Genomic DNA, 26,590 nt, shown 5'->3' with positions numbered 1-26,590 from the left:
AAAAGGAACTTTTAACCTGGGCAGGTGCAGCTCGGCAGCTGGAGGTCAGCGCGGGAGCGGGCGGCCCCTCTTACCTTGTATTCTGTAAGAGAAAGCAGAGACCACAGGGGCTGGGTTAGAACACGCACGAGCTTGGCCCAAAGGTGGAAGCAAGCCCGTCCAGGATCCCCACCCTGCGGTGGGCCGGGCCTTGCGGTGTCCATCCCCGCCCGCAGCATCCTCCGAGCTGCAGGGGGACGGGCTCTGGGATCTCCGGCGGGAAGCCAGGGGCAGGAGGTTAGGAGCAGGAGGCATGGTCGGGAGGCCGGAGGCCAGACTGGGAGCCAGACGCGGCACCGTGTTCTCCCTCAGCTGTGCTGCTGTCTCCCTGGTGGTCCGGGCCTGCCTCGGTTTACCCCCGTGGAGACAGGCAGCCTTGCTGGGGTCGAACCCCCCTGCCTCTTACTGTTTTACCTTCTTTACCCTGTAGCTACTCCTTTTCAATACAGAGCTCCACATGCTAGCTTTTTAAAAGGTTTTTCTTCCAGGCTAAAAGCGGCTTGTTAAAAAATAAAGTCATACGGATGGGAGGCCTCCGTGAGCACGCAGAACCCACAGGGCAGCATCTCTGGATCTCGGCCACAAGCAAGCCTGTCTCGGGAGGGAGACCCTGGCGAGGGGTTGGGCACCGGCGGGCCAGTCCTTGAATTTCCCCATGTGCCCTGCAGGGTCCTGGCCGCCCCGGCTCTGAGCCCGGGGGCCTGGAGGCCACTTAGAGCTCCCTCCCCTCCCACATCCAGCGCGAAGCAGCCCAAGAGAGCGGGCTCCGGTCACCCTCGGGTGACAATCATGAGTGAGCATCGCGGGGCCCGGCGGCTCAGGGCTGGCAGAGCCCTTGGGCAGGCGCCTGCCACGTGACCGGGTCTCTCTAGTTACACCAAGCTCCCTGCAGGCCACCCTGCTGGTGTGAAGCCCTGGGAGGCCACGCGGAGAGCAGGGCTGGGGCAGGATCTGACCCAACTTCAGACCCGCGGGCTTTTCACTGTGTCTCTGCCTCCTTTATTGCTATAGAATTTAACAGTAGGTGTTGGGTTGGCCTCAGCCCTGGCGTGCGACAGTCATTCAAACACAGATCTCTCCCCAGGTGACCCGGAGTGACAAGTAAGTCAGGGTGGGGCTGGCAGTGCTCAAGAGGTGAGAACCTGGGTTAGGAAATGGAGGAGCATCTGAGTTAGGAGGTGGGGAGCGCCGGAGGGAGGCGGGAGGAGAGGAAGCATCTCAGGCAACGTTAGGATGGAGGCAAGCCAATCCCTGACCGGAAGAGGCGGGGACGTGACTGCCCCAGGCTCCCTGACTCCACGATGCTCAGCGCCTTCTGCCAGCGGCCCCGGTCGGGGGTGGTTTCAGAATGAAACTCGTGGAAACCTGTTAGCGACCCCTGCCCCAGCCAGAGACCCACGGGGTCCCCGCTTCCTGTACCTCGCGTGCCCCAGCTGGCATCCAGGTCTGCTCCACAAGGGGCCAGATTGGCATTCTGGAAGAGAAAGAGAGAGGGCGGCAGGGGGCAGGTTGCAGGGGGCAGGCTGTCGCCGGGGTCCTGGCAGCCTGGCCGGGGAGGAGGGTCAGCCCACGGTGCCCACTGAGGCCGGGCTCTGGAAGGGCCGTGTGGCTGCCCACACTCGTCGGGGCTGCCGGCTTCCCACGCGGGCGGGTTTGCTCACATACTTCCCGCCGCCTTCCAGGCCTGAGCTGCCCTTGCCTGTCCAGCCAGCTGCTTCCCGCTGTGATGACAGCTCCAGGGCGCCCGGCCCCTCGGCCCGCAGCTGGCCTGGACCCGGAGGGCGGCTCACTCACTAGGGCTACGGCTCTGCTCCCTCCAGACGCACTGTCCCCAGGGGCTCAGGTGGCCGGTGTCCGTGAAGTCCCCAGCACAGACCCCAAGTGTCGTGAGCACCCCGTACAATCACAGTGGCTGTGATTGCTGACGATGCCCAGGGATGGTACTCGGAGGGGGCATGGACCCGGGACCCCGGCCACCTGCCTCAGGTGCCTCCCTCACCTCTCCATGGCACCAGCAGCCAACTCTGATGTCTGGAATTCTCTTTCCCTCTGCCCACCTGAAAAAGTCATCCTGCAAACCTCGACAGAGTGTTCCTGCCCCACAATGCAGGTGCTGAGGCCCCACAGGGTCAGTCAGTCCCTCTCCTGTCCAACTCTTTCTTGGCCCTGCATCCACTGCCCACAGTGGAGAAAAATGTTTTATTTGTGCCCGTATCCCTGGCACCTGGTACAGAGTCTGACACGGGGTCAGGGCTCTTGGCCAGCGCTTCTGGAGCTGGGTACAGGGGTTAAATTTCCATGGAGAGAGCCCTGCAGTTAAAGAAGGGATTATATTCTTCACCCTTGGGTTGTATTACAGGGAAAGAGCTTTCAGCACTAATTTACTCCAAGAGGTGATAAGTCAGGAGCTGGTCATAGCCCTAGCGAGCGCAGGGGCGGGACGAGGCCTCCGAAAGCACCGAGTCCAAAGTCCTTCATCCTGAACAGGGGAAACTGAGGCCCAGAGACGCCGGGATGAGGGCGGCAAGGCGGGTAAGCACCTAAGTGGAGGGTTAGAGCTGGTCTTTACATTTCTGATACTTTGTCCATCATGGATTTTTTTCATTAATTTGGATTTTTCAAAACATTGTATTACCTTGTTTACCTTGATTACTGAGTCCTTTGGTAAGTGCCCTGAATGCCTCATCTTAGTCCCAGCACTGGGACCCAGAGCCCGGCAACCCCTCACCCGCCGGTGACTCTCCGTGACCCTGCACCTCCTCCACTTGACTGAATGATTCCCCTTGGGAGTTTTCAAGAACAATATTTGCAGACATTTTCTCAGGCCACTGACAAGGACCCCCCATGCACCTGCCTGGTTAGGGAAGCTCCTGCATAAAGCAAGGCAAACCTGTCTCCCACCTGGCCTGGCTGCGATACGAAAGAGAAATGCCGCCCCCTAGTGCCCGCTGCCCTGCATCACAGGCTGTAAACTCCCCGGCCACCGCCACCACCTTGGGCAGTTGGAAACCCACTTCCTGGCAGCAGAACCGGCTTCCTCTGGTCTGCCAGGCTCTGAGACTAGACAGAGACTCTCAGGAGGGAGGGTGGGGCATCCCCCGGGTGGAGGGGGGGGGGGTCACCGTGTCAGTCCAGAGCAGGGAAAGAGCTCTCTACTCCTGGCCTTCTAAATGCCAAGTAGTGATTATTATCATCATTTAATAGCTGAGGCTCAGAGACGTGAAGCGACTTGCCCAAGGTCACACAGCTAATATATGGAACTGTAAAAAATTTAACCCGTGCATTTTACTTTTCAAAAATTATACTGGGTTTGATAATGGTGAGAAGGAAATCGTGGCCATTCACCATTGTTCTTTTCTTGCTAAAGCTCACATTGGAGTGTGCCATTTTACTCACTAGCCACTGAGGTGGAAGTAAGAAGGAGTAGAGACTTGCTTTTATAATAACTATTCGTTTGGGAACTACGCTATAGAACTTAGAAGATTTCACAACTATAATGTTATGTGTCCTGGCAATAACCTTAAGAGGTAAGGATAATTTTTTTTAAAGACTAGGAAATAGAGACTCATAGAATTTAAGTAACTTTTGCCCAAACACACACCCAGGAAGTGGCAGAGCTGGGATTTGAACTCGGGGCTGCCTGATGATAATGCATGTATTCTTTCCAGCATATCTGACTTTTAAAATTTGTTAAGGTTTTCTTTGTAGTGACATACATGAACCTTTTTATTAATGTTTTATGGATATGTGAAAACCCAATTCAAAAGATATGAATTTTTTTCATATGCCTATTAGATTAAGTTCGCTGTTTGCACTATTAAACTGATCTCCATACTTTTTTTCTCCTTCACTAGATCCATGTCTGATTTCAAAAGAGTCATGTTCAAATGGCCTACCATACTTGTGTTTTATCAAGGTCTCTGGCATTGCCATGTTGCTTGGCACATTTAAATTTATGAATGCTGTTAACTGCTTTATAACTTGTGTCATCATGAACTAGTGTTCCTTCTTTTTACCACAAATTCTACTAATTCATCTTAACCTTAACTTCTACCGTATCTGATATTAATATTGCCACTCATGCTTTCCTTCTACTTGTGATTTTGGTAACTCTTTCCCATCCTTTGACTTCTAATCCAGTAAAAAATAATTTGTGTTTAATCTCATGATGACATGTTTTTCTTATTTTATTTTTAAAAAAATCTAACCTGACAGTCTTTGTCATTTAGTAGGAAAATTCAGTCTGTTCTTATTTAGCATCAGGGTTTTTTCAAAATGGGACTCCTTCCAAGGGGCTACCTTGTGGATCTGTCGGTGACCAGCGGTCAGTCTCTTAATAGCAGACCGGGTGGCACATGTTGGAACCAATGCTGTCTCAACCACAGGAAAGCCTTTAGTAGGTGGCTGTTTCCCTATTTATTCTACAGAGAGGTGTGACTATCTACCACGTGTCAGGCTCTGTGGCGGGCTAGTTATCAGGTCATTTTAACAAGCTTTGGGACATATGGTGCTGGCCCCTTGTGACAAATCCCTTCCAGAACAAGAATCAGGCACATCTCTGCCTCCCCCGATTTACTGATTTCCTTCCTTCCATTTGACAATAAGAACTACACGACTGGTCACGCTCAGGAAGCTCACAGCTAAGCGTCGATGCTTTTTCCCATACAGTGTTCTTCTGTGTGTCTCTGATATAATTTTCTCCTACTTCTTTCTTTTCCTCTCCTTTGGGATTTGCTGTTACTGGGTTTTTGGTCACTCTGCATCTGGGCTTTTACTTTAGGTCATCTGGAATCCTTTCAGAAAGTAAAAACAAACCAAGAAACCACTTAATCTGACATGGCTGAGATGTAAAAGACTGGTCATCAAATTATCTGGCTTTTCAGCTGAGAAACAGGCATACGATTACATTACAGTCTTAGAAAGAGTGAAGAAAAAAAAAATAGGAGAGAACATTAGTAGGGAAAAAAGAATCCCCCCAAAAAGTCAACAATAATTTTTATCAATCTCCTGGATATTCTAATGTGAAAAGCTAAAAATCCTCCTGTGGTGATGAATTCCATCTTTATCGCCTCCCCAAGATGTGCACAAGGACTCACTCACAGGCTTTCTGACGCTCTGCTCCCCACCCTGAGGCCAGCAGGGGAAACATTCCCGGAGGGTTCAGCTCTCCACTCCGTAAAGCTTAAGAGCCTGCTCTCTGCTCTAGGAGAGGCCTGACGATGGTGTCCCCGCCAGAGTGTCTGGATCAGCTGTTCCCAGACTCCTTGGGGGTGGAGCCTTCGGAGGCCACGCCTTCCCCACAGGTGCTGGGAGCCATCGACCCACATCCTTCCAGCCTGGCAACCAAGAAGGGACTCTCCCTAGAGGATGCACAACCCGGCCGCCAATGACGCAAGCCTGGAAGTGCTGACGTCCATGCTCTTGTCTCCCCTATTTTGAGAGAAACCCCAGGACTTGGCTTGGGGAGTGGGACGCCTCGGCGTGGACGTGGCCCAGTCCGTGACCTCGGCACTCACGGCCCCTGAGTCAGAGAACAGCTGTGCCAGGTGAACAGAGAACATTCTGACTGGTGCCCACTGCCCTCAGGACCCTCACGCTGAGCCTGAGGATCTACGTTCCCCGGCGCGGTGGGGGTTCCGTGGACTCCTGCTTTCTCATGTCCCCTGCATCCTTCCTTAGAAGGGAATTCAGAGAAGCATGCTACGTGCCCGTTCCAACTCGGCCCATTCTGAATAAACGGGGTGGGGGGGAGTGGTTAGTGGGATGGGCGGGGTTCCCTCGAGCAAACCGTGCAGAGGCACCTGGGCCCGGGATACACACAGCGGCAGGGCCCACAGAGCTCGAGAATGACTGAGAAAGGCCCGAGGACACCCACAGCTTCCATGGTGGTGTCCCTGTCCTTGGATGTGCCCCGTGGCCTGGACCCTGGATTTGAGGTCTGCCTGAGGGGTCGCTGTCCCCTGCGTTACACACTTGTGGCTGGGACTGCCCCAGGGCAACACACGGGGACTGAAGTCTGAGTGGCTTCTCTTGGGGGGTGAATGGCCTCGGTTTGTGGACAAACTTCCTCCGACCGGGATAAGGCTGCCTCAGTGGTAGCAAGTCTCCTGGGGCTGTGTGTCTCGTGTGTGTGTGTGTGTGTGTGTGTGTCAGGGGGTTGGCGGGGGTCTGGTGTCATCACGCCCGCTCCACCTGAGGGGTCCTCACTGGAGGCCTAGCGAAGCTGTGGGGAGAGGGACAAACACGAGGGCCCAGCTGCGGGGGACAAGTCAGGCACCACGCTGTCTGGGCTCACGTTCTCATGTCCCCAGATTCAGAGAGCTGGGAAGGGGGCAGTCAAAGCAGCCTTCGGCTGGGAGTGGGCAGAGAAAGCCGGCCCCTCGGTGTGGCCCCAGTAACGGTCACAGTGCTAAGGGCATCATCAGTAGTAACCATGGTGATGGTACTAACACTGGGGGCCGGGGAGGAAGGGCGCTCCAGGGAAGGAAGTGGATTCTGGGCCCACATGGCTCACGAAACCCCTCCATCCTTTAAGATCCTTATTAGGCTCTAGATCACACGAGAAGGACGGTCAGGAGGGCCTTAAAGAGGGTCTGATTCCTCTGGGTGGCCCCGCTGCCCCTGCCCCCGACACTGAGGTCTCCCTGGGGGCTGGGAGCAGAGGGGAGGAGGGGTGTTGCCGGGTGGTGGTCTGGCCCTGGGTGGAGTAGCAGGCAGACGTGGGTGGGCAAGCAGGGTCCCCAGGGCCCGTCCTCCTGGCCGTGTGGTCACCAAGCTGTGGGAGCCGCCCTAGCTCACGGCGACCGTTAGTACGCGCGTGCTGGGGCGGGCGTGCAGGGCGGGCGGGGTCAAGTACCTACCCGGTGGTCCAAGCCATTCTTGCCATGTCCTGGGACAGGGTCAGACTTGGAATAGGGGAACCCTGAAACAGACACAGCACAGCTGTCACGCACGCAGCCAGGCTCGACCGGGCGCAGGAGAGGGGCTCACCCAGGTCGGCGGGGCTGCGCAGGTGACATGGGATGGCCCTGAAGATCCCACCTGCCTCATTCGAGACCTCTATCCCCAGGGCACTGACTGAGGATGAAGCCAGGAAGGGGGTGACGTCCCCCAGCCCGCCCATGACACCAGGAACATCACAGAGCCTGACCCGGCCTGGCAGGCACCTGCATCCTCTGGAAGCCTCTATCACCAGGCCAAGCTCCTCACCTGGCTGACCAGGAGAGCGGGGGGCAGAGGGAGGAAGAGGCCCCCATGCAGGGTAGGGCTGTGCCAGAGGCGGCCAGCGGAGGCCCAGCACCACCAGAGGTGGCCTGCAGACTATTTTTTCAAAACCCTTGAGCTGTTTGCAGTTGGGGGATTTCACATTAAAATCCTAATTTCTAGCTTCTCAAAGGGCCAGTCCGAGACACTGGGCTCTGGATTCCCTGTGGGAATCCCACACCTGGTCTCCCTCCGTTGATCACATCCTTGGCTGCTCTGGGGGGCCCAGGACTTTGAGACCCGCCCCCCATTAACCGCTTTAATGCCACGTCTGGAGAGAGCAGAGCAGAAACTCCTGGCTCAGAAGTGAGTGTGGGATGTGCCCCAGAAGGGAGGCCAAGGGGCACAGCCTGGGCCCCCTGGAGGAGGAGGGGACCTCTACCACCTTTAGAAGCACCCTTAGAAGGCCTTTCCCGGCTGCCTGAACTGTCTTTCCATAGCCTGTAGGCCCGTAAAAAGCAGGGGCCATGTCTGCTGCATCTGGGGGTCCCTGACCCCCACAGCTCAGGCAATAGCACTGGCTCCTGGGAGCCACCGGGCTGCCCGCGAGGGCTCAGAGGGGACGGCGGGTCCCATCCCTCTGTGTCCACGAGGCTGTGAACCGGAGGATTGAGCCTCCAAAGGTGAGACGGGCGCTGTGCACAGAACCGCCTGTCCGTCCACCCACCCACCCCCTCCAGGAAGGCCCGCTTCTGAGCAAAGGATGCTGATTGATCCAGGTGCCTGTCTTGTGGGGTGGAGGGTCAGAGAAGACATTCTGTACAGGTCACACTCGTAGGAAAGGCCTCAGCTGGGGACCTGCCTCGGGGACTTGTTTGTCCCAGGGTGGTCTGTGGGAAGGTTCCAGATGTGGGTCAGGAAGGGCCTTTCACAACATCAAGGGCAGGGTTCTCAAGCTGGTTTTAGCCGAGGAGCCCTCTTGTCACAGGAAATCTATGTGAAAACTCTGATACATGAAACAGAGGAGAGCGGAGCTGGAGGGAGAGAAGCGGGGCCAGGCGCTCGGGCCAGGCCTGCCGGGCATCCCTCGCTCCTCCTGGTCGCCCTGGGCTCCGCCAGGTAAGTGACCTAGCCAGCACCTCCCATTTCACAGAAGGGGAACTGAGGCCCAGGGACACAGAGGGACCTGCCCAAGATCACCCAGCCCTGGGACACAAGACAAGGGCCTCCTGACTTACAGTCCTGGGGTCCCTCCAGGACACACCTACTTCCCAATTTACACCCAGAGCCAGGCACACTCGGGCATGTGAGGCTGTTGGGTTGAGGATCTAAGGGACCCTCAGCTGAGACCCAGGAGCTCCTGATCAGTCGGGGATGCCAGAGTAGTCTTCTCAAAGCGGCGTCTCCAATAAGCAGCACCAGCCACACCTGGGAGCTTGTTACAAAGGCAAATTCTCAGGCCCCACCCCAGACTTACAGACTCAGAATTCTGGGGCTGGGGTCCAGTGGTCTGTGTTATACAAGCCCTCCAGGGCATTTTGATACACACTAAGGCTTGAGAACCCTTAAGGCCCCAAGAACAACTATGCCCTCACCTCCAGCCTTACCTGCTCTAAACCAGCGGTTCTCTACCCGGATGCACTGCAATCACCTAGCCAGCTTCTAAAATCCCCTGTGCTCAGGCTGCCGGCCTCTGGTCTCACAGTAGGTGTAGAGACCTTACTTCCACTCAGGCCACTTCATCTTCCTCACTCATCAACTATGACTGTCTTTGCTCTTTCTTCTACCTGCCTTGAGCTTCCATATCGGATGGTGTAACAATTTTTGCTTCCATCATCAATGATTTAAGAAACTCATCACAAGAAGGACAGTCTGTTATATTGACCCCCTATTTTAACCTGTTTTGATGTTCTTCCTTTCTGAATTTCCGAGCTCTCTTATCACTTCCTTTCTGTTTGGAGAACTGCCTTTAGCCAAGTACGTCTGCGAGTGAAAACTTGTCTTAGTTTTCCTTTGTCTGAGAATGTCTCCATTTTCCATTCATTCCTGAAGGATATTTCCGTCCAAGATAGAATTCACATCCACAGCAAATGTCTTTCTGCACATGAAATACGTGCCATCTTCCTCTGGCCTCCATGGTTTCTGGGGAGAAATTGGCTGTCATTTGCATTGGTGTCCCCAGTAGGGAGTGCAATATGTCTTTTCCCTCAGGCTGTTTTCAGTATTATTTTTTTCTGTCTTTAGTTTTTGTAAGTTTAATTATGGTGTGTTTTGGTGTGGATTACTTTGAGCTTATTCTACTTGGGGTTCACTCCGTTTCTTGAGCATGTTAAGTTTATGCCTTTTGCCAAATTTGTTAAGTTTTCAGGCATTATTTCTTTGAATATTTTTCAGACCCATTCTCTTCTTTCTGGGACTCCAGTGATACAAGTGCTGTCTGACAGGTTTCTGAGGCTCTGTTCATTCTTTTCTGCTATTTTCTCTCTGCTGTTCAAGTTGGATAATTTCTGTAGTTCTATCTTCAAGTTCACTGATTCTCTCCTCTGACAAATCCCGCTATTCTGTTATTGAACCCATCCAGTGAATTTTTAAATCTTGGTTATTTTATTTTTCTTTCCCATAATTTCCATTGGATTTTTTTTTGATTGTTACTTTTTTTTTTCTTTTATTTTTGGCTGTGTTTTGGGTCTTCGTTTCTGTGCGAGGGCTTTCTCCCGTTGCGGCGAGTGGGGGCCACTCTTCATCGCGGTGCGCGGGCGTCCCATTGTCGCAGCCTCTCGTTGCGGAGCACGGGCTCCAGACGCGCAGGCTCAGTAGTAGTTGTGGCTCACGGGCCCAGCTGCTCCGCGGCATGTGGGATCTTCCCAGATCAGGGCTCGAACCCGTGTCCCCTGCATTGGCAGGCAGACTCTCAACCACTGCACCACCAGGGGAGCCTGGATTCTTTTTTTATAACTTGTATTTCTTCTGTGAGATTTTCTTTTTCATTTGTTTCAAGAGTCTTTGCAATTGTTTGTTGAAGCATTTTTGTGATGACTGCCTTAAAAATCCTTCTCAGGATACTTCCAATATCTGATTCTTTTCAGTGTTAGGATGTGTCGATTGCCTTTTCACATTCAAATAGTTATCTTCATGGTTCTTGGTGTGATGAGTGATTTTCCACTGCATCCTGGACATTTGGATATTATGTTGGGAGACCTGGATCCTAGCTAAGTTTTCCACGTTAGCAGGCTGTCACTGTGTTTAGGTTTAACATGTGGGGCATGGCTTATTACAGGCTGTGAGTCCGAAAACAGTTTAGTTTTCAGAATGCTCGTTAAAGTGCTCTTCTGGTCTGCTGCGTCCACCTGGTGTTTCTGGTAGCAACCTGGGGTGAAAGGTGCTTCCCTGGTTGCCCCGTACCACGAGGTGGGGGTGGGAGACACCAGCCATGGATGGAGAGTGTTTCCCTGGGCCTATTCTCCAGGCTGCTGGGTGCCAGTGGGCCTCCTGCTGGGTACCAGGGAGGGCAGTCATCTACTTGGTCACCTTGTCTACTGCAGGGGAGGTGAGAGACACTGGTCCTGCGTATTTCCTCAAGTCCTCAGGTCTCTGAACAGTCCACCTTCCTCTCTCTACCCTCCAGAGTCCTGTGATTGTCTGCCCTATTGTTCTTGGGCTTTTCAGTTGTACTGAGTGGGGAAGAGCAGGGAGAGAGGAGTCTCCAGTATCACATCCCTGGGATGCTACCGAGACCCAGAATTGGCCTCTCTAGGGATGGGACCAGCCATCAGTAGATTTCAGAGGTCCCAGGATCCCACGTGCAGCCGAGATTGAGAACCACCCATTTAAAAGGTCCCTTCACATATTCAGAGATTTTCTTGACTGTTACAAGCCAAGGCATTACACATGAGCCCATTTTACATTTCAGGAAGCTGAGGCCTAGTGAAATTAAGTGACCTGTATAAGATCAAATTGTTACTCACGAAGAGGATGAGACAATCTCCCGGGACCCTAGCTTCGGGAACCGGTAACCCTATCTGCTCCAGCAGCTCTGCCCTGGTGAGGGTTTGCAGGCGTAGGAGTCTTCTAGGGACCTGCCTGGCATATGGCATTGGCTGGCCTTAAGAGTGTGTGCTGTGTGTATATTAGAGAGAGAGAGAAGGCACACAGGGAGAAGGCAGGTATGCTGGACCGGGACAGGTGGCAGCTGGGTACTCATGACCCCGAGTTGTATCAGGCCCTGCGACCACTGGACACCTGCCCACGCCCCATGTCCAAGCTCAGCCTATCTAGGCTCCCCGTCACCTCCTCCCAGAAGCCCACCTGTGGCAGCCTTGCCCTCAGCATTCTGCTGGGATTGATCTTGGGTCTCCTTGGGTCTGTCCGTCTTCTGGGCTGGCTTGTCAGAGGTTAGAGCAACCACTGGACGGATGGGCAAGGAGAGGCCCCTTGCAGGTGGAGGACTGTTCCAGGTGCAGCTACAGGCACGTGGCTCATCACAGCATCCAGGATGTTTTGTGGACAATGGTCAGGAAGCCGTTTCCCTGGGCAGATCTTCGTCAGTTTCACCAGGATGGTGAACGGTTTTCAGTTCACTGATGTGTGAATATGTAAGTTTGCGGCTGCGTGGCCCTGTGCAGGCTCGGGTCCCCTCTCTGAGCCTCGGCATCCCCGTCTGAGGAAGGAGGGGCTGGGACTCCCTTCAGCCCCTAGGAACATGAACAGGAGGCCCCTTGGGCCGTCTGAGCTTCACGCTTCAGAAGCAAGCGAGAGGGGCCCACTGAAGGCTCACCATGGCTGGCTTGTGGACCTGACCAGCTCTGTGTGACACCCCGGGGCTCAGCCCATAGGATGCCCACGTTTGAGCCCCAAAGCCCAGGTGCCGCCTGCCAGGAGGACTGGATCATCCCCACTTTTACAGACGAGGCAATTCCAAACTCAGAGAAGTTTGCTCTCGTATCCAAGGTCACATAGCAAGTGAGAGGCTAGGATTCAACCCAGCGGGATCGCACCCGCATCTAGCCATCTCTGCCGACCCCTCACGTGATCTCATGCACTCTGTCGCTTCCCCCCTACCCCCACCGTGCTGGGGCCCACGAAGGAGGGAAGGCTCTGCTCAGGGAAGACCTGGGCACCCACCGCCCCGTGGGCACTCACTGGGGGGCTGCTGCGGGCACAGGGGGAGGCACGGGGGCCCATCTGGACCCTGCTCCCCAGGAGCTAACAGTCCTCAGGGGAGAAAGGACACACAGGGTCATAGATAGGGGGCTCCCGGCGGGGGTCGGGGGAGGGGAGACAGAGCTCCCAGGTGGGCGGCAGCACCTCAAGACCCGGGCAGAGCTGTGTGTAGGGGGACAGAGGAGGCCCTGAGAGCTGTGCCCTGGGACGTGGGCTCCTTCCCCCGGACACCTGAGGGTCTCAGGCACTGCCTGTGCCCCTGCCCGCAAATCTGAGGCCACACCCTGTCCAGTTCCCCGGCTGGGGGCAAGCCTGCCCATCACGGGGGGCACAGGGACCTTTGCTAAAAGCAAAAAGTCCCAGCCAGCCCCCAGGGAACGGCAGAAGGCTCTGTCCTGGTGCCTCCCTCTCGCACCTGGAGGTGGCTTCTCCTGGGCCAAGGTCCCCTCCCTGACGTCTGGAACCCTCACTGCTCTTGCTGGGGCCGAACGTGAGCAGGGGGCAGAGGGCATTCCGTCCCTCCAGCTGGAGGCCGGGTGGGCCATGCCCTCCCCAGCAATCTCTGCCCCAGGGGAGTCCCAGCCACCTGCTGGATGCCGGGTGCCGGACGCAAGCCCTCCAGCTACCTCGGGCCTCTCCCTCCCAGCCTTCCCCCGACCCCTCCACTGGCCCGGGCTCTCTCCATCCCTGGGCCTCCCCCTGCCCACACTTTCTCCATCCTCCCCGCCACGTCCTATGGAGACGGGAAACAGAGGCGGAGGAGTGGGAGTGAGGTAGGCGCTGAGCAGGAGAGTCACGGTTTCTTTGGGCCTCAGACCCTTTTGAGAAGTAACACAGCTCAGGAACCCACCTGGGGGAGGGCCTGGGTCTCAGGTTACCCACCCCCACGCCCCCAGGCCCATCCGGGAGCCGAGGACCCCTGTGACTCTGCCTAGAGCCCAGAATCCTTTCCTGAGCGCCCAGCCCATCCGTCCACGGCCCGGCAGCTCCGTCTGGGCGTCTCAGCCTCCCGACTCAACATGAAGAACCCACCTTGTTCCTGCCCAGCTCTGAATAGAGGTGCCTCCACCCACCTGAGCCAGGACACCCCGGGTCATTCCTGATTCCGCCCCCCGCCCCTCCTCCACTGCTCGCACCAGTCCTGCTGTTTAGACTGTTCAGGGGGGCCTCCCCATGGCTTATCTGGACACCCCAGTCCCCTGAGCCCCGGCCCAGCAGCCTCCAGTCTATCCTCTGCAAAGCTGCCCGTCCGTGTTTAAACACATAAAACACGTCACCTCATCTCCTGCTCACGGCCCTGCCGCACCGACCCCGGGCCCCAGCACACAGAGAAGAAAATTCCCAGCATCACACAGACCAGCTGTTTCTGGCTGCCCTCGCCCGCCTCCCCACTGGCTTCCTGTCCCCAAACTGCCACCTTGCTTCTTGCCTCGAAGCTCTGTGCGAGCTGTTCGTGCTGCTCAGAACCCCCAGGACACCCCCAAAAGACTACCTCCCCCAGAACCCTCCCCCAGCCTGGATGACGGCAATGCCCCTCCTGCCCCGACAGTCCGGCTGAAACCTCAGTCAGAGGCGGCCAGGGCTCTGCTGAGAACCCCTAGGTCCGTCCTCCACTCGGAGGCCAGGCCGAGCCCTCCCAAGACCCATAACGCCCTTTGTGACCCTGCACGTCCCAGGCTCCACCCCTCCCCCAGAGCCCAGCGGCCAGGCTTCACCTTTGGGAGGAGGGCCCACTCCCACACCTACCCCTTCAAGCCCGCAGCCCTCAAGCCTGCTCACTTAGCATCTCCCTTCCCCGAGCCATCGGCAGCGCCTGGCCCCCCGACCTGCACGCGCCATAGGCCTTACTTTCTAACGTGGTTTTTGTCTGTGTCCCCGCCTCCTCTGGACCGTCAGCTCCTGGGGCCGGGGTGCTGTCTGTTTGGCCTCCGCTCTGGCCCCGGGACCTGTTCGGCGGTCACACTCCGTCTCTGGGCCTTCTCTTGCTTGTCCAAAAATGAGGACCAGGACTGAGGTCCCGTCCGTGTGATGCTTGTGGATTCTGCCCCTGGGGTCCTCAGGTCCCAACGCCCAGACTGAGGATTGCCCATCACCCAAAATTCTCATGGGGTTGGCAGACAGCGAATCAGGTCTCTCTCTCTTTCAGCCGTGGACTAAGAAATGTGAGAATGACTTTTTCTTGCCTGGAAACTCCAGAGGACTACAGGGGGTGAGGAAAGCCACTTCCAGCCAGGCCTCAAACCCGCCTTCCTCCTGCCAGCAGGGAAGGAAAAGTGGAACAGAGGTGCTGTCTCCCGACCTTCACACTAGTGGGCACTGGGGGTGAGGGACCCAGGAAGCAATCTCGGATCCCAGCCCCAGACCAGGCCCGGAATGGGTGGGCAGCAGGCGAAGACAAGGGGACGGGACTCCATGGGGACAGACACATAGAAGGTGACGTAAAACGGCAAAACCACAGGCAGGGTGGGTGTGCAGTGGTCCCCACGGGACCAACCATCTGCACTGCCTTGGTTTCTAATGCGGAGCTTTCCTCACCCCGACCTCCAAGCCCACCCTAATTCCCCTCACGTGCTGGGATTTGAGGAAGGGCCTTATTCCCTTTGGAAGGGTAGGGTCCTTTCCAGGGGTCACTGAGTCCTCAGGGAAGGGTCTCCAGCTGGCCTGGGGCTTTGTCTTACTTCAGCACACCTGTGACCACCTGGAGGGGGATGTGGGAAACCTCAAAAGGGAGGACAGGACGTGAAGGGTTAGGAAGGTGGGACCCAGAGCAGCAGCGGGCCGGTCCACAGGGTCTAGACCAGGGGAGGGGGGCCCACACCACCTCGTGTTCTTCTGGGGCAGTGAATCTCACCCTGTAAGGCTCAAGACCCTCTTCTTGTAACAGAAAATCAATACCATCCCTTTCCTGTGCAGAAATCAGATTCATCAATAATATAACCTACTACATGCATAGTCCAGATAATGCCCTAAGTGTAGCATAAAGGAAAATGAGCAGTCTATCATACAATGTGTATTTCAGTGAGACCTCCTTCGGAGGGGCTGACGGTGCTGGCTGAGAACCACTGCCACAGCGGAGAGGGATGTCACACTGGTTTGTCAGTTGTCTGCTTCCCTAGGGAACAGCCACTGGGCCATATTCACCACCTCCTCTCCGCTGCCTAGCACTGTATTCAGCACATAGTAGGTGCTCAGTTAATGTCTGGTGAAGGGGTGGATGAATGACTGAATGATGAGTTCAGTCTCAGGTGAGATGTGCTGATGGTGTCATGAGTGGGATGAGGTTGTGCCTGGCCCCACGGAGGACCCCAGGCAGGCGGCGGCAGGGTGCGTGTGCACTTGCTCTCAACGGCGTCTTTGCCTGTCCCAGCTCCCTGCACGCGTCTCTGGGGCAGGGGCTGCTCTTGTCTTCTCGGTCTCCCCCTCGGCGCCCTACACAGCGTCTGGCACAGAGTGGGTGCTCAATAAATACCCGTTGAATTTAATGCATCTCAATTCAACAAACATTTATTGAGCGCCCACTGTGTTGAGTGTCACAACCCTACCCTCCTTGGGTGTGCTACAGATGGATGTCCCAGGGATGCAGGCAGGCGTGCCTTGCCACATGCAAACACTTTGTTCAATAATGGTTGTTTGCAAGTGAAACTGGTGTCGATGGACTCACAGTTGGGGGCTACTTGGTGAGACTGGAAGGAACGTGAGAAAAAAGAACATGTGTAGAAAGCGAAGGGATGACAGAACCATTGTCATGGTCATCGTGAGCCTGCATCCCTGAGGGAGGAGGACACACACACACACACACACACACACACACACATGCAGGTTGTTTGTACTTTGGAGGGTTCGCCCCAGTTAGAGCACGAATTCTAGCATAGGCTCTCCAATTCCTGCCGGCCGGGCGCACCTGGATGGGAGGCGGTCCATTCCCATCCGCGGCTACACCTGCAGATTGTGATCGGAACACGGCAGCAAGGAACGGGGTTGACAAACAGACCTTGAAGGTGTGTGACTGGCCAAAACACTTGCACAGCCTCCGGGTCTCACAGGGTCTACCGCCTGGGGGACGCCTGGGACGACCCCAGGGCGCCTCGTCCAGCACGTGCAGATGAGGAAGCAGTGCACAGAGGTGAGGAAACACGAACGGGTCAGCGCGGCACAGGGAGGTCCCCATGGGGTGGCCCGTCTCCTGCCCAGGCTTCTCCCCAGATGGTGTCCCCACCTCCCTAAGCCCCAAGCCACAGGCAGGCCAGAAGGTAAGTGGGACTCCCTGGGGACAGCAGCTGCCCCCCCTGAGGAGAGACAGGGTGGGGAGCTGCAGATGCAGGCCCACCCACCTCCCAGCAAGGGAAGGACTGAAGCTAGAAAAGACCACCCTGAGGACCCCAGATAGTCCTTTCCTGGGTGCTCTCGAGTCCCGGGGCTAATGCTTTGGTGCCCTCTCAAGGCATGGGGGGGCTACTGGGGGCTGCTGGGGGGCTGGCACAGCAGGAGCACGCCACCTTCCAAACTCAATTGCATTAGGGAAAACAAAGTGCAAAACAGAAAAGGCCATGGTCAAGGCCAGTGGCCGGGGGCCACATGCAAGTCCTGCATCACCAGGCAGAGCAGGGCTGGAGGCTGGTGCTGCCTGGTCCAGAGCCTGCCCACTGGTTCTCCTGTAACCAGCCCTGCACCCCTCACCCCTCACTCTGCCGCTGGTGGGATGGGCAGCCTGCCTCGGCCCTTCCAGATCCTCCCCAGGAGGAGCACGCCTCCGATGGACGAGACCCTCTGGGGGACTCTCCGGTGTGACCTTCCCCCAGGGATGTCAGCCCTGTGCTCCGGCTCTGGATCCCATTTAGAGAGCAGAGGCCCAGGCGGACGGGGCCCGGGGCACACAGACATCTGCTTACAGAGATCACACACAAAACAACACACGCTTTCTCTGTTTAGACATCTTCTTTAACAAGTGATCATCTCCACGCTTCTCACCCTCTTCCCACGTCGGAACACACGCACTTTCATTTGTGAGACGGTTTACAGTCACGAGAATGGTGATGATGGTGGTGAGCATCTACTATGGGCCCGGCCAAGTGCTGGCTGCACACACGGCACCTCCTCCGGGTCTCTAATGACCCCGCCAGGCACACAGGGGAAACTGAGGCCCAGCGAGTGGTGAGCCGAGATTTGAACTCAGGTCTTACGGCAAAGCCAGTGTCTTTCCTCGGCTTTCTCACGTCCACGACCATCCCCTCCTGGCCTCTGCTTCCAAGCTACGCCTCAAGCTTGTCCACAGAAACCCACCCACAGCTGCTGAGACCCAAAGACTCTGCCCACCATCTACCGCAGGCATCAGACGGCAGCTTGCTGTTGTTTTTGCCTATAATTTACAGCCTCTGGACGTGAAGAACGTTATGGGGAGTTTCGCCCAACATCTGAAGGTCACGCCTACCTCAGCTTCACGACCCCCCGGATCAGGCAGACGTGGTCTTTGTCTCCTGAACTCCCTGAGGATCTGGAGTCCCAGCTCCCGGCCCCTCTCCCAAGATGAGCACAGGAGACACGATAACGCCGTTCTCGGCTCCGAGTCTGGACTCGCCCCCCTGGACCATGCTCCTGTCCGCTCCGGAGGGAGACGGGCCCTCAACTTCCAGCCTGGCAGCCTGCAAGCCCTTTTCCCAAAGGAGCCCAGGAGCCTGAGTTGGCCTTCTGCCCTCTTGCCAGCTCTGGAGAGTTCCGGGAGACGCCGGCGTGGCCCTTGGGCAGCAGGCTGGCTGAATCAGGGTGTCACCAAGGGAAGCCAGCACACGGCTACTGGTCTGCTTCCTACCGGGCTTGCCATTCTGTCTGTGGGTTTGCTCTCATAGTTTTTAATGAGCAAGGCTTAGATCTGGGGGGTATTGGCTCGAGGTTGTGGGCCCCTTTTCTGCAAGGACTTTCAGGCCACACTGTCAGCTCCTTGCTCAAAAGAACCACTCACGTGAGTATATGTTGTCCCCTGGCATCGTTTGGAGAGGGCCTCTATCGGTCCCGCTACTGTGGGACAAAGACTGGCTGTCTAGGTCTGGAGAGTTGGTCCTAGTGTCTGCGTCCCCCTTGAGCATCAGCCAGTTGGTCTTCTGCTGAGAAAAAAAACAGAAGTGAATTCTGAGGTCACCTGCAGTGGCACTGCCCCACTTTACAAAGGAGGAAACTGAGGCTCAGGGAGGTCGCGGCCCACATAGCTTCACAAGGGGAGAGCCGGGTAAGCCAGCCTTGGGCTCTTTCCACACACACCTACCTTCCTTAAAGACAAGCAAAGGGGGTCTTACCTCTTGAGCCAGGGTGGGCGGGCAAACTCAGCCCATGGGCCAAACCCTAAAATATGCATTTTGATTTATTTTCCTTTCTTTTCAGGCCATCTCCTTGGTTATAGAACCATGACCAAGTTACACAGCATAGAATGAGGACTTTGGTAGTAGATGTGCTAGTCCTAACTGTAAGGGGGCTGGTGGCACCACCTCTTAAATTTGGTCCCCGTTCCACGTGGCCCTGCCTAATCCCTAAGGAGCACAACTTAAGGGCAGGAGCCTGTGGCTTCAAGCTGGAGAAGTCCCCACAAAACCAGGTCTGCCCCTGCATTACCTTCCTGTTATCCGGGTCGAAACTTCCGTCCTCCCCATCTGATCGCCTCGCGGCTGGAAGGGAAAAATCAATCTGTCAAGGCAGCGCACCATAGATGCTGGGTTTCCATGTGTCAGTTCCCACTTCACAGTCATGCTCAAAAATGGAAAATAATCAAAGAAAAGTGGCCAGCACTCGTACTTTTAAGGGCTGAGGAACCAGACCAGCTGGCGAAGGTCCCCGCAGGAATGTGGCCTGGGGAGTGCCTGGGGCCTTGCACAGGATGTGCTAAATCAAGAGCAGATGTGTGAAGTGATGCCTCATTTACATTCCAGCCAACCACCCTGCGGCCACTTGGCATTTCGAAGAACATACTTTCTATCTTCCAAGTTCAAAGGAACAGAAGGGCCCAGTGATCCAGCCCCTACTGGGTCAGACTCAGCTGGGTGCTTCACGGACATTACTGCTCATCCCCACATGACCCATTTCACAGATCAGAGGACTGAGGCTCAGAGACATGACGTGTCTTTCTCAAGATCATGGATCAGCGGGTGGCAGAGGCTGGCATTTGAACCCAGGCAGTCTGACTCTAAGTCCTTCCTCTGTCTGCCCCACCTCACTGCTCGCAAAACACAAAAAGGTGAGTGAGCTATGCCACTGGGAGAATTCCACGAACAGCAGTAAAGAGGGTACAACATACAACCAGAGGTGCGCTCTACGGAACAGAGCAAGCAAACGTCTGTCATTCAGCAGACTATCTAGAGCTGAGTCAAGAGGTGTCTGTATTCTCCATTTGCCTGTTTTGGGATGGGGGGTTGTCACCCAGCCGGGCTGACATTATCTCCAACCAAGCATGATGAGATAAATCACACAAGGGCAGGTTGACAGTTCTCAGCATCCAGTTCGGTAAAGACCCATTCCGTGCCTCCCAAGCTAAATCACTGACCCCATGCAAGGAACGATGAAAGGAAAGCCCCCAGTGTCCTTCGCCACCTGCCACAGAGACCGAGGCATAGTAAGGACATGCCAAGGGTGGGCTCCTTACCTGCAGCCTGCGGAGGGCTCGGACCTTCTAGCCTTTTGGAGCACCCTCCCTTGTGCACCACCAAGGACAAGACTGACATCAGGCCCGAGAGCTTGGAAATTGGGGATTGGGCTACAGGACCTTGACAAGATAAGGCCACAATTGAAGACCGTTCTGGATACACTGACATTTCGTTACTCCCGACGGCTACCTGTTTCTCCGTCTCCCGGGAGAGACAGTAGTTTTCAAAGTGAAGATAAAAACCCTGCTGTGTCTACTTGCAGAGGCAAATTGATGACAAGCCTGCGTGCGGGGCACCGTGCAGGAGAGGCGGGGAGCAGGGGGCTCAGAGGGGCGCATGCCCGGCAGTGTAGGCTCTCCTGTTGCCTGGACAACGGTTGTCGCCAGGCAGTGGAGCCCTGAGCGTCTGACCATACACCAGCCGGGACTCTTGGCAGCTGCACGGTCGCCCCAGGGACATCGGGCCAGCGGCTACTTGGAGCTCTAAGAGCACTGCCCTTGTCCAGCCCAGAGAAGGCCTCCAGGGCCAGGTCTGCTGGTAAAAGTAAGTGAGCTGGATCCTTGAACAGCCCTCAGAGGCTCCCGAATGGACCGAATGGACAGCCACACTTGGGGTAATTTGCAAATGCAAAAACAATTAAGTGGCTCCAACCAAAGGGCTTTTGGGGATGTGAGATCCCAGGAGTTCAGATCTCAGCGGCCCTCCTGGGTCCGAGGACTTTCCATAGCCTCGGGGAGCACATTGGGCCAGACAAACTCTGCCTGTAGAGCTACCTCAGGGCTTAAAGAAGGGCCCCACCTCCAAAAAGGGGGATATCCCACCAAGATTTAGCCAGTTTTCTCTGCAAACGCCACCAGTTCCTCGAGATGTGCACAAGCTAACCAGGCTCAAACCAAGGGCTTTCCAGAGCCCCAGTCTGCCAGCCCACAAAACACCCAACGGATTCTCTCGAGAAATGGAGCATGGCTAGGAAAATAGAGGAACCTGGAGCTTTGTGTTATTTTCGGGCTGCTTCCTTAACAGCTCTGAGCCTCAGTTTCCTGATCCGTAAAATGGGCAAATGACGCCCACCCCACCCCCCCTCCAATTTACAAGGATCGCATGAGATAACACGCAGGTGCTGTCACATGATGGGGAGCTCAGCTTACAGGTTTGGAATATTAGGAATAAAACGAGAGGTTAACCGGGCAGCTAATTTGTAACATGCCGTTTCAGAGTCTCAGGAAAAGACAGATCAATTCAGGACAAGCAGAGAAATCGAGTTGCGTGTGTCTTTCCTATCACACAAGGCAGCTCCTGCTGAGCCCTGGAAAGTATTTGCCAGTGAGTACCCTTTTGGGAAAGGCTGACGTCCCACTCGCTGCGTCCCTTGGGACCTTTATAGGGAGCATCCCAACTAGAGTGGGAGGTCTCTAATTTTCTTTCTGGATACAGGGCCATTCCCTTTCCTCCCATCCCCAAACCAAAATGAGACTCGAGCCCACTACAAAGGAATCCCAGAGACACATGAGATGTGATTAATTCCCGTCTTAAACCAGGCGCCAAAGGAAGAGCTAGGAGTACAGGCTACATGGGTCGCCTCCACCGTCTGGCGTGGGTGGGCAGGTCTGGGAGGTGGCAGCGAGCCCCCCACTGTCTGCAGGTGTGGGAGGTGGTGAGACGCCACCCCTGCTTCTTGGGCCAGCGTCTGCACACACACTGCCATCTGACGGCTCACGTGCGCTTACCAAGGAAACAAAACGTCTGTCCCTGCAGCTGGACAGTCAGCTTCCTGGGAAATTTGGGGGAGGCGTTACTTTTTCCTCTTGAATTCATTTTAAACAGTCTAAAAGCTGGGCCAGCTTCACTCCATTGAGAGGAAAGTCCCTGCTCTGTGCCAAGCGTCACGTGGCCTCACGCAGAGCCCCTCGAAGCCAGAACCCCGTTCTCCAGAGCGAGACACAGAGCTGGCAGGGGAGTGGCTGCGGCTGGAATCCTATCTGCCTCACAAAGAATCCTGGGTTCAACACTGCGACTGATTCAGGACCGTTCAAAAGACACCAAAAGTGTCCCCATAGCAGCTGGACCTTTAGCGGGTGGTGGGAGGTCCCCCGCACCCCACCTCCCAGCCCGTCCAACGCCCTCTGCTGGTCCTGCAGCATCTCTGCCCGACGGGATGTGGTTCTTCCTTCCCTTCCTTCTTCCCCTTCCTTATTTCCCATTCAGTTCTTTTACTTCCTTTCTTCTCTTTCTTATTCTTTTTTGAAGCCATTAAATTGTAACCAAGTAGAACTGGAACTAAGGTAGTCTAAGAAAATACTATTGGTCTCTAATGATGCAAAATGATGTAAAATAAGAGTGGTGCGTTCAGGGGTCAGGCAGACCTGGTGTGACTTGGCCATCGACGGGGTCTCTTTGCGGTCCTGGCCTTAGTTTCCTTGTCTATAATGATACCTGCCTCAGGGCTGTGTTGAGATGAAACCCCAGCACACGCGATGCATTCAGCGGCAGCTATTTGACTGCTAATCCTAACCCTAACCCTCGTCCTCAACGCCAGGGTCCCACCCCCGCTGAGTCCCCAGGCCTGACCATCCTCATGCTGGAGGCTCATTTCCCAAAAACAGCAACGGGACTAGAGCACCAGAGAAGAGTGATGCTAATTAAAAAAAACAAAACAAAAAACAACAACTTCTGATGAGTTGGAAATAAAAAGTTGAAAAGTAAATACATTAATTAAAAAGCATAACATTTTAAAACTCACTGAATATATTATCTTAAGCTAATTAAATGGTCCAGGGACTCAACATCATCACCCGGAGTTTGTTTCTGGAAAGTCTGGCTATTAAAAGGATGGGTTCTCCATCCTGAGGTGTGTGCCTCTCTCCCTTGACAGATGAGGGGATGGTCAGTTTGCTGAGATGGGGGGGGGGTGGTGGCTGCACGTGGGCTTTAAACACACACATGCACACTCACACTCACTCATGCTCACACACACGCATGCTCATACACATGTTTGATGCACACATGCATGCCCCCCACCCCAATGCACTTCTGCCCAGATATGGGGCAAATCTTGTAAAATTAAGACATCGCAAATGTATTGGAAATCAAATGCATCCCATCACATCCATTATGTTCTCAGTTTATTTTTTTTTTTGGCCATGCCACGCGGCATGCGGGATCTTAGTTCCCCAACCAGGGATGGAACCCAAGCCCCCTCCCGTGGAAGCGTGGAGCCTTAACCACTGGACCGCCAGGGAATTCCCACGTCCGTTATGTCCTGACGGCTGTCTAAGGAAAGCTGGTGGAGAGGACTACACAGCACCCGTGAGCGCTCACTTCATTCATGGCCCATTTACAGTCAAACAGGGACAGACTGTATTCATGTTCATCCCCACGACGTGGCTGAATGCGTGGCAGAGAGCAGGTGCTCTACAAAGTTTATTTCATAAAATAATCAATAAACCCACATTCTAGAATGTTAAGAGGGTTTGGGTCATTGTTCAGGGTTCAGTCAAAGAGGAATTCACTTGCCTTTGGATAGAAGAGGTGTTTCTATCCAGATTAAAAAAGAAACACAAAGATTACCCCTGGTAAGAGTAAACCAGGACTTCCCTGGCAGTCTAGTGGTTAAGACTCCGCGCTTCCACTGCAGGGAACGGGGGTTCGATCCCTGGTCGGGGAACTAAGATCCCGCATGCCGCGTGGCATGGCCAAAAAAAAGAAAAGGGTAAATAAACCGAATCTCCACTGCACGGTTCGTTTAAGGGCCTTACTGTCAGAAGTTCTTTGTCTTAGATCGGGCTCCGTCAGATGCTAGTGGGCAATTTCCTAATCTGATTTACTGCCTATTCCCCTCCCAGGGGCCGGTCCTCCGACCCTGTGTGTGTACGTGATGTGTTAGCTAGCGGCTGATAAAAGGCCGAGTCAGTCAGTCCTTCCCGTGGACGCAGACAGCACGCACAGCCTCCTGGCTGCAGTGTGGGCGCCACGATGGAAAGACACCGCTCTGTGCCTGCTCCTTCCTTCCTGCGCCTCAGTTTCCCCACCGGTAACACAGGGAGCTGGTCTGGACCACCTCTGAGGGCCCTGGAGTCTACGCGTCCCTCCCCCTCTCCGATCCCTCGCGAAGATGTGGGCTCCCTGCTTCTCCGACTGAGAGGCAACGGCGAAAGGCATCGCCTTCTGGAAACCCAGGAGTTCCCATTCATCTTTTTCTTTCTTGGGACGAGGAAGAAATACACAAAGCATAGGGCCTACTGCAGTCAAGGAGAAAATTATAAAACACACAAAGCCTGCACAACTAGAGCACAGATTTGTCAGTAAGCCACAGAAAACACACTTTTATAGATTCCACCCAGCAGCGTCCACCCAGTTGTCAACGGGGGATGTGGCTCTTTTTTGGGCGCATCTAGACAAGGGCTTTAAGTATGGGGTTTCCTCTTCCCGCCTCTCTGGTGTCTTAACAATCCCCATCACGTGCACCGCACTCGACAGTTTAGAACATGATTCCACGTTCATTATCCCATCCGGTCTTCACAACCAGCCTGTGAAAAGGGCAGAGTGGAGGGTCGGTCCTGTTTTGCAGATGAGGAAACAGAGGCTCAGGATGGCGAAGCAACAAGCCCCAAATCACCAGAGATTCTGTGACGAAACAGAGGTGAGATCTGGAGCCTTCTGTTCCCTGTGTACCTGTCCCCTGCAGGCTCAGGTGGAGCGCAGGTGGCTGGTCACCTCTGAGAGGGAAACTGGGGGGGCGAGAGACGCCCCTGGAACCAAGCATCTCCAGCCCCTCTTTGCTGATGCAAGAAATCCCTTCAACCAAAGGCTGAGTCATTTATTCTATCATCAGAAATTCTCAAAACACAGGACTTAAATTCTCATGGAGGAATAAATGACTGATTCTGGTTTGTTCTGTTTTACAAAGACCAGGCTGGGTCAGATTGTGGTCCAAGCACCTCCGTCCTTCATCATCTTGGCTAAAGTCAGTCTGGCTGCCTCTCTCAAAGTAGCATCCCTGAAGCCACACACCGAGACCAGCTCTTGGTTACAAATCCCCATCCCCAGCCCCGGCCCACGTGTGTTAGCCCCGGGTTTCGACACACAGAGGTGTCCTTAGTAGGACACACCCTTTGTTGTAATTTATGAAGGGGCCTCTCGGGAGCCTAGCGGCAAATTTGCACCTAATGTTTAGACTGCGGGGCCTCCGAGGTACCCTCCCCGTCATGTATCAGAACACAACAACAGGAAGCATTCAGAAGCAAAGGCACTGACAGGCATGCAGGGCAAACACAGCAGCAGAGGAATCCAACTGTATGTACCATGCTGCTTGTAGATGGGGGGTTTCCTATAGATGTTATCTTTGACGCCAGTGTCTGGGAAAGAAGAAAGAAAAAAAAAAAGGAGAGAACAGCAGGGTGAGCAGGCAAATTGTGATGGTTTCCATTCTACCGCTTTTTTGTCAGCAGCAATCCGTCACCCAGATTTAGAGTCCCCAGCAAGGATCTGGCACCCGCCCCGGCGACTGGCACCCAGGCCTCACACTGCACGTCAGCCTCGCTCAGCCCCGATGCCACCCGCCGTGTGAAGGGGGCAGAGGGACAGAGGTGGCTGGGGCGGGTGTCCAGCGACGGCTGTGACCCGGTCAGCCCCTCTCTCCAGCCCATTCTCAGGAGGGCAGCCACGCCTCCCTGGTGTTTGTGGAGATTCGGGAGAAACTCAAACACGTGCCACTTTGGGGATGCGCACACCCATTTGCGGACTTTTAAAGCATCTCAGAATTTAGGGGTGAGGGAGATGGGGAGGCTCGGGGACCATGCCACCCCCGAGAGGCACAGCAGCCCGCTCCCACCCCCATGCCCCGACAGCTCGGGGGCGGACAGACGGTCTGCCTGGCGAGCGGCCGTGTGTCCTGGGCGCCTACCTGGGACGTGGAAGTGGCGAGGAGCCTGCTGGTAGGTGGAGGGGGGAGGCTTGCTGTCTGAGAGCACGGAGAGGCTGGAGGTGCTCCGGCCACTTTCACTGCCTCCAGACGGGAAAGCAAAGCCGGCAGACAGAAGGCGGGAAGGGAAAAGCAGAGGAGAGCATTTCAAGCATGAAAGCTCGTGAGCCCCTCTCCCCTGCCTGGCGGGGCCGCCCGAACCCGCTGCCCAGGGAGAGGGACCCTCACTGACACCTCCAGGTGGGCCCCACGGCTTGTTAATCCAACCTCGAGGGACCCCCTTCGCTGGCCCCGTGGTGAGGGAACAGGCACGCCCAGGGCAGAGCCCGTGTTGGCTCCCAGTTCCTGCTAAGTCTGGCCTGGCCCTCGGCAGAGCTCCCTCTCCTTGGGGCGGGCCCAGCCAGGCTGCTCCTCTGCCGTGGTTGCCATTGGAAGCCAGAAACTCACAAATTCACCAAAAGTAAGCATCCCCCCATGTCCTAAGTATCCTTGCGTAAAAAGACGCTGATTTCTTGGAGAATTCACAAATTAGCCATTCAGAATCGGGATTAAAGGGCTAGAATTCATCTACATCTGTCCTGAAAAGCCACTGAGTAAAATTCGATCAGCCACAGGAGAATAAGAGACCGTTGGTATTAATCAG

At 55.2% G+C, this 26,590-nt stretch overlaps 1 protein-coding gene across 13 annotated transcripts in view; it reads right to left on the bottom strand.

Annotated features, from left to right (window-relative positions):
* Positions 1 to 26,590, bottom strand: part of ABLIM2 (actin binding LIM protein family member 2) — a 154,682-nt gene that overhangs the window by 15,961 nt on the left and 112,131 nt on the right. The window contains exons 12-19 of one of the 13 annotated variants that reach the window (XR_009701071.1): positions 25,930 to 26,031; positions 25,328 to 25,381; positions 20,027 to 20,146; positions 19,003 to 19,055; positions 18,359 to 18,500; positions 6,900 to 6,961; positions 1,459 to 1,513; positions 17 to 82 (exon numbers count right to left, since the gene is read on the bottom strand). Coding sequence is in view for 8 of the 13 variants with exons in the window: in XM_061191932.1 (XP_061047915.1) it covers positions 6,900 to 6,961; positions 18,359 to 18,500; positions 19,003 to 19,055; positions 20,027 to 20,146; positions 25,328 to 25,381; positions 25,930 to 26,031 (533 nt within the window). In the remaining 5 variants the exon portion in view is untranslated. The remainder of the gene's footprint in view (positions 1 to 16; positions 83 to 1,458; positions 1,514 to 6,899; positions 6,962 to 18,358; positions 18,501 to 19,002; positions 19,056 to 20,026; positions 20,147 to 25,327; positions 25,382 to 25,929; positions 26,032 to 26,590) is intronic. The other 12 variants (XR_009701072.1, XR_009701073.1, XR_009701074.1 and 9 more) reach the window with 12 other exon arrangements.

This window comes from Eubalaena glacialis, chromosome 5 (genome assembly GCF_028564815.1).
Source record: "Eubalaena glacialis isolate mEubGla1 chromosome 5, mEubGla1.1.hap2.+ XY, whole genome shotgun sequence".
Lineage (NCBI taxonomy): Eukaryota > Metazoa > Chordata > Mammalia > Artiodactyla > Balaenidae > Eubalaena > Eubalaena glacialis.
The sequence above is the reverse complement of the archived record's forward strand: the minus strand, read 5'-3'. Positions and strand labels throughout refer to the sequence as shown.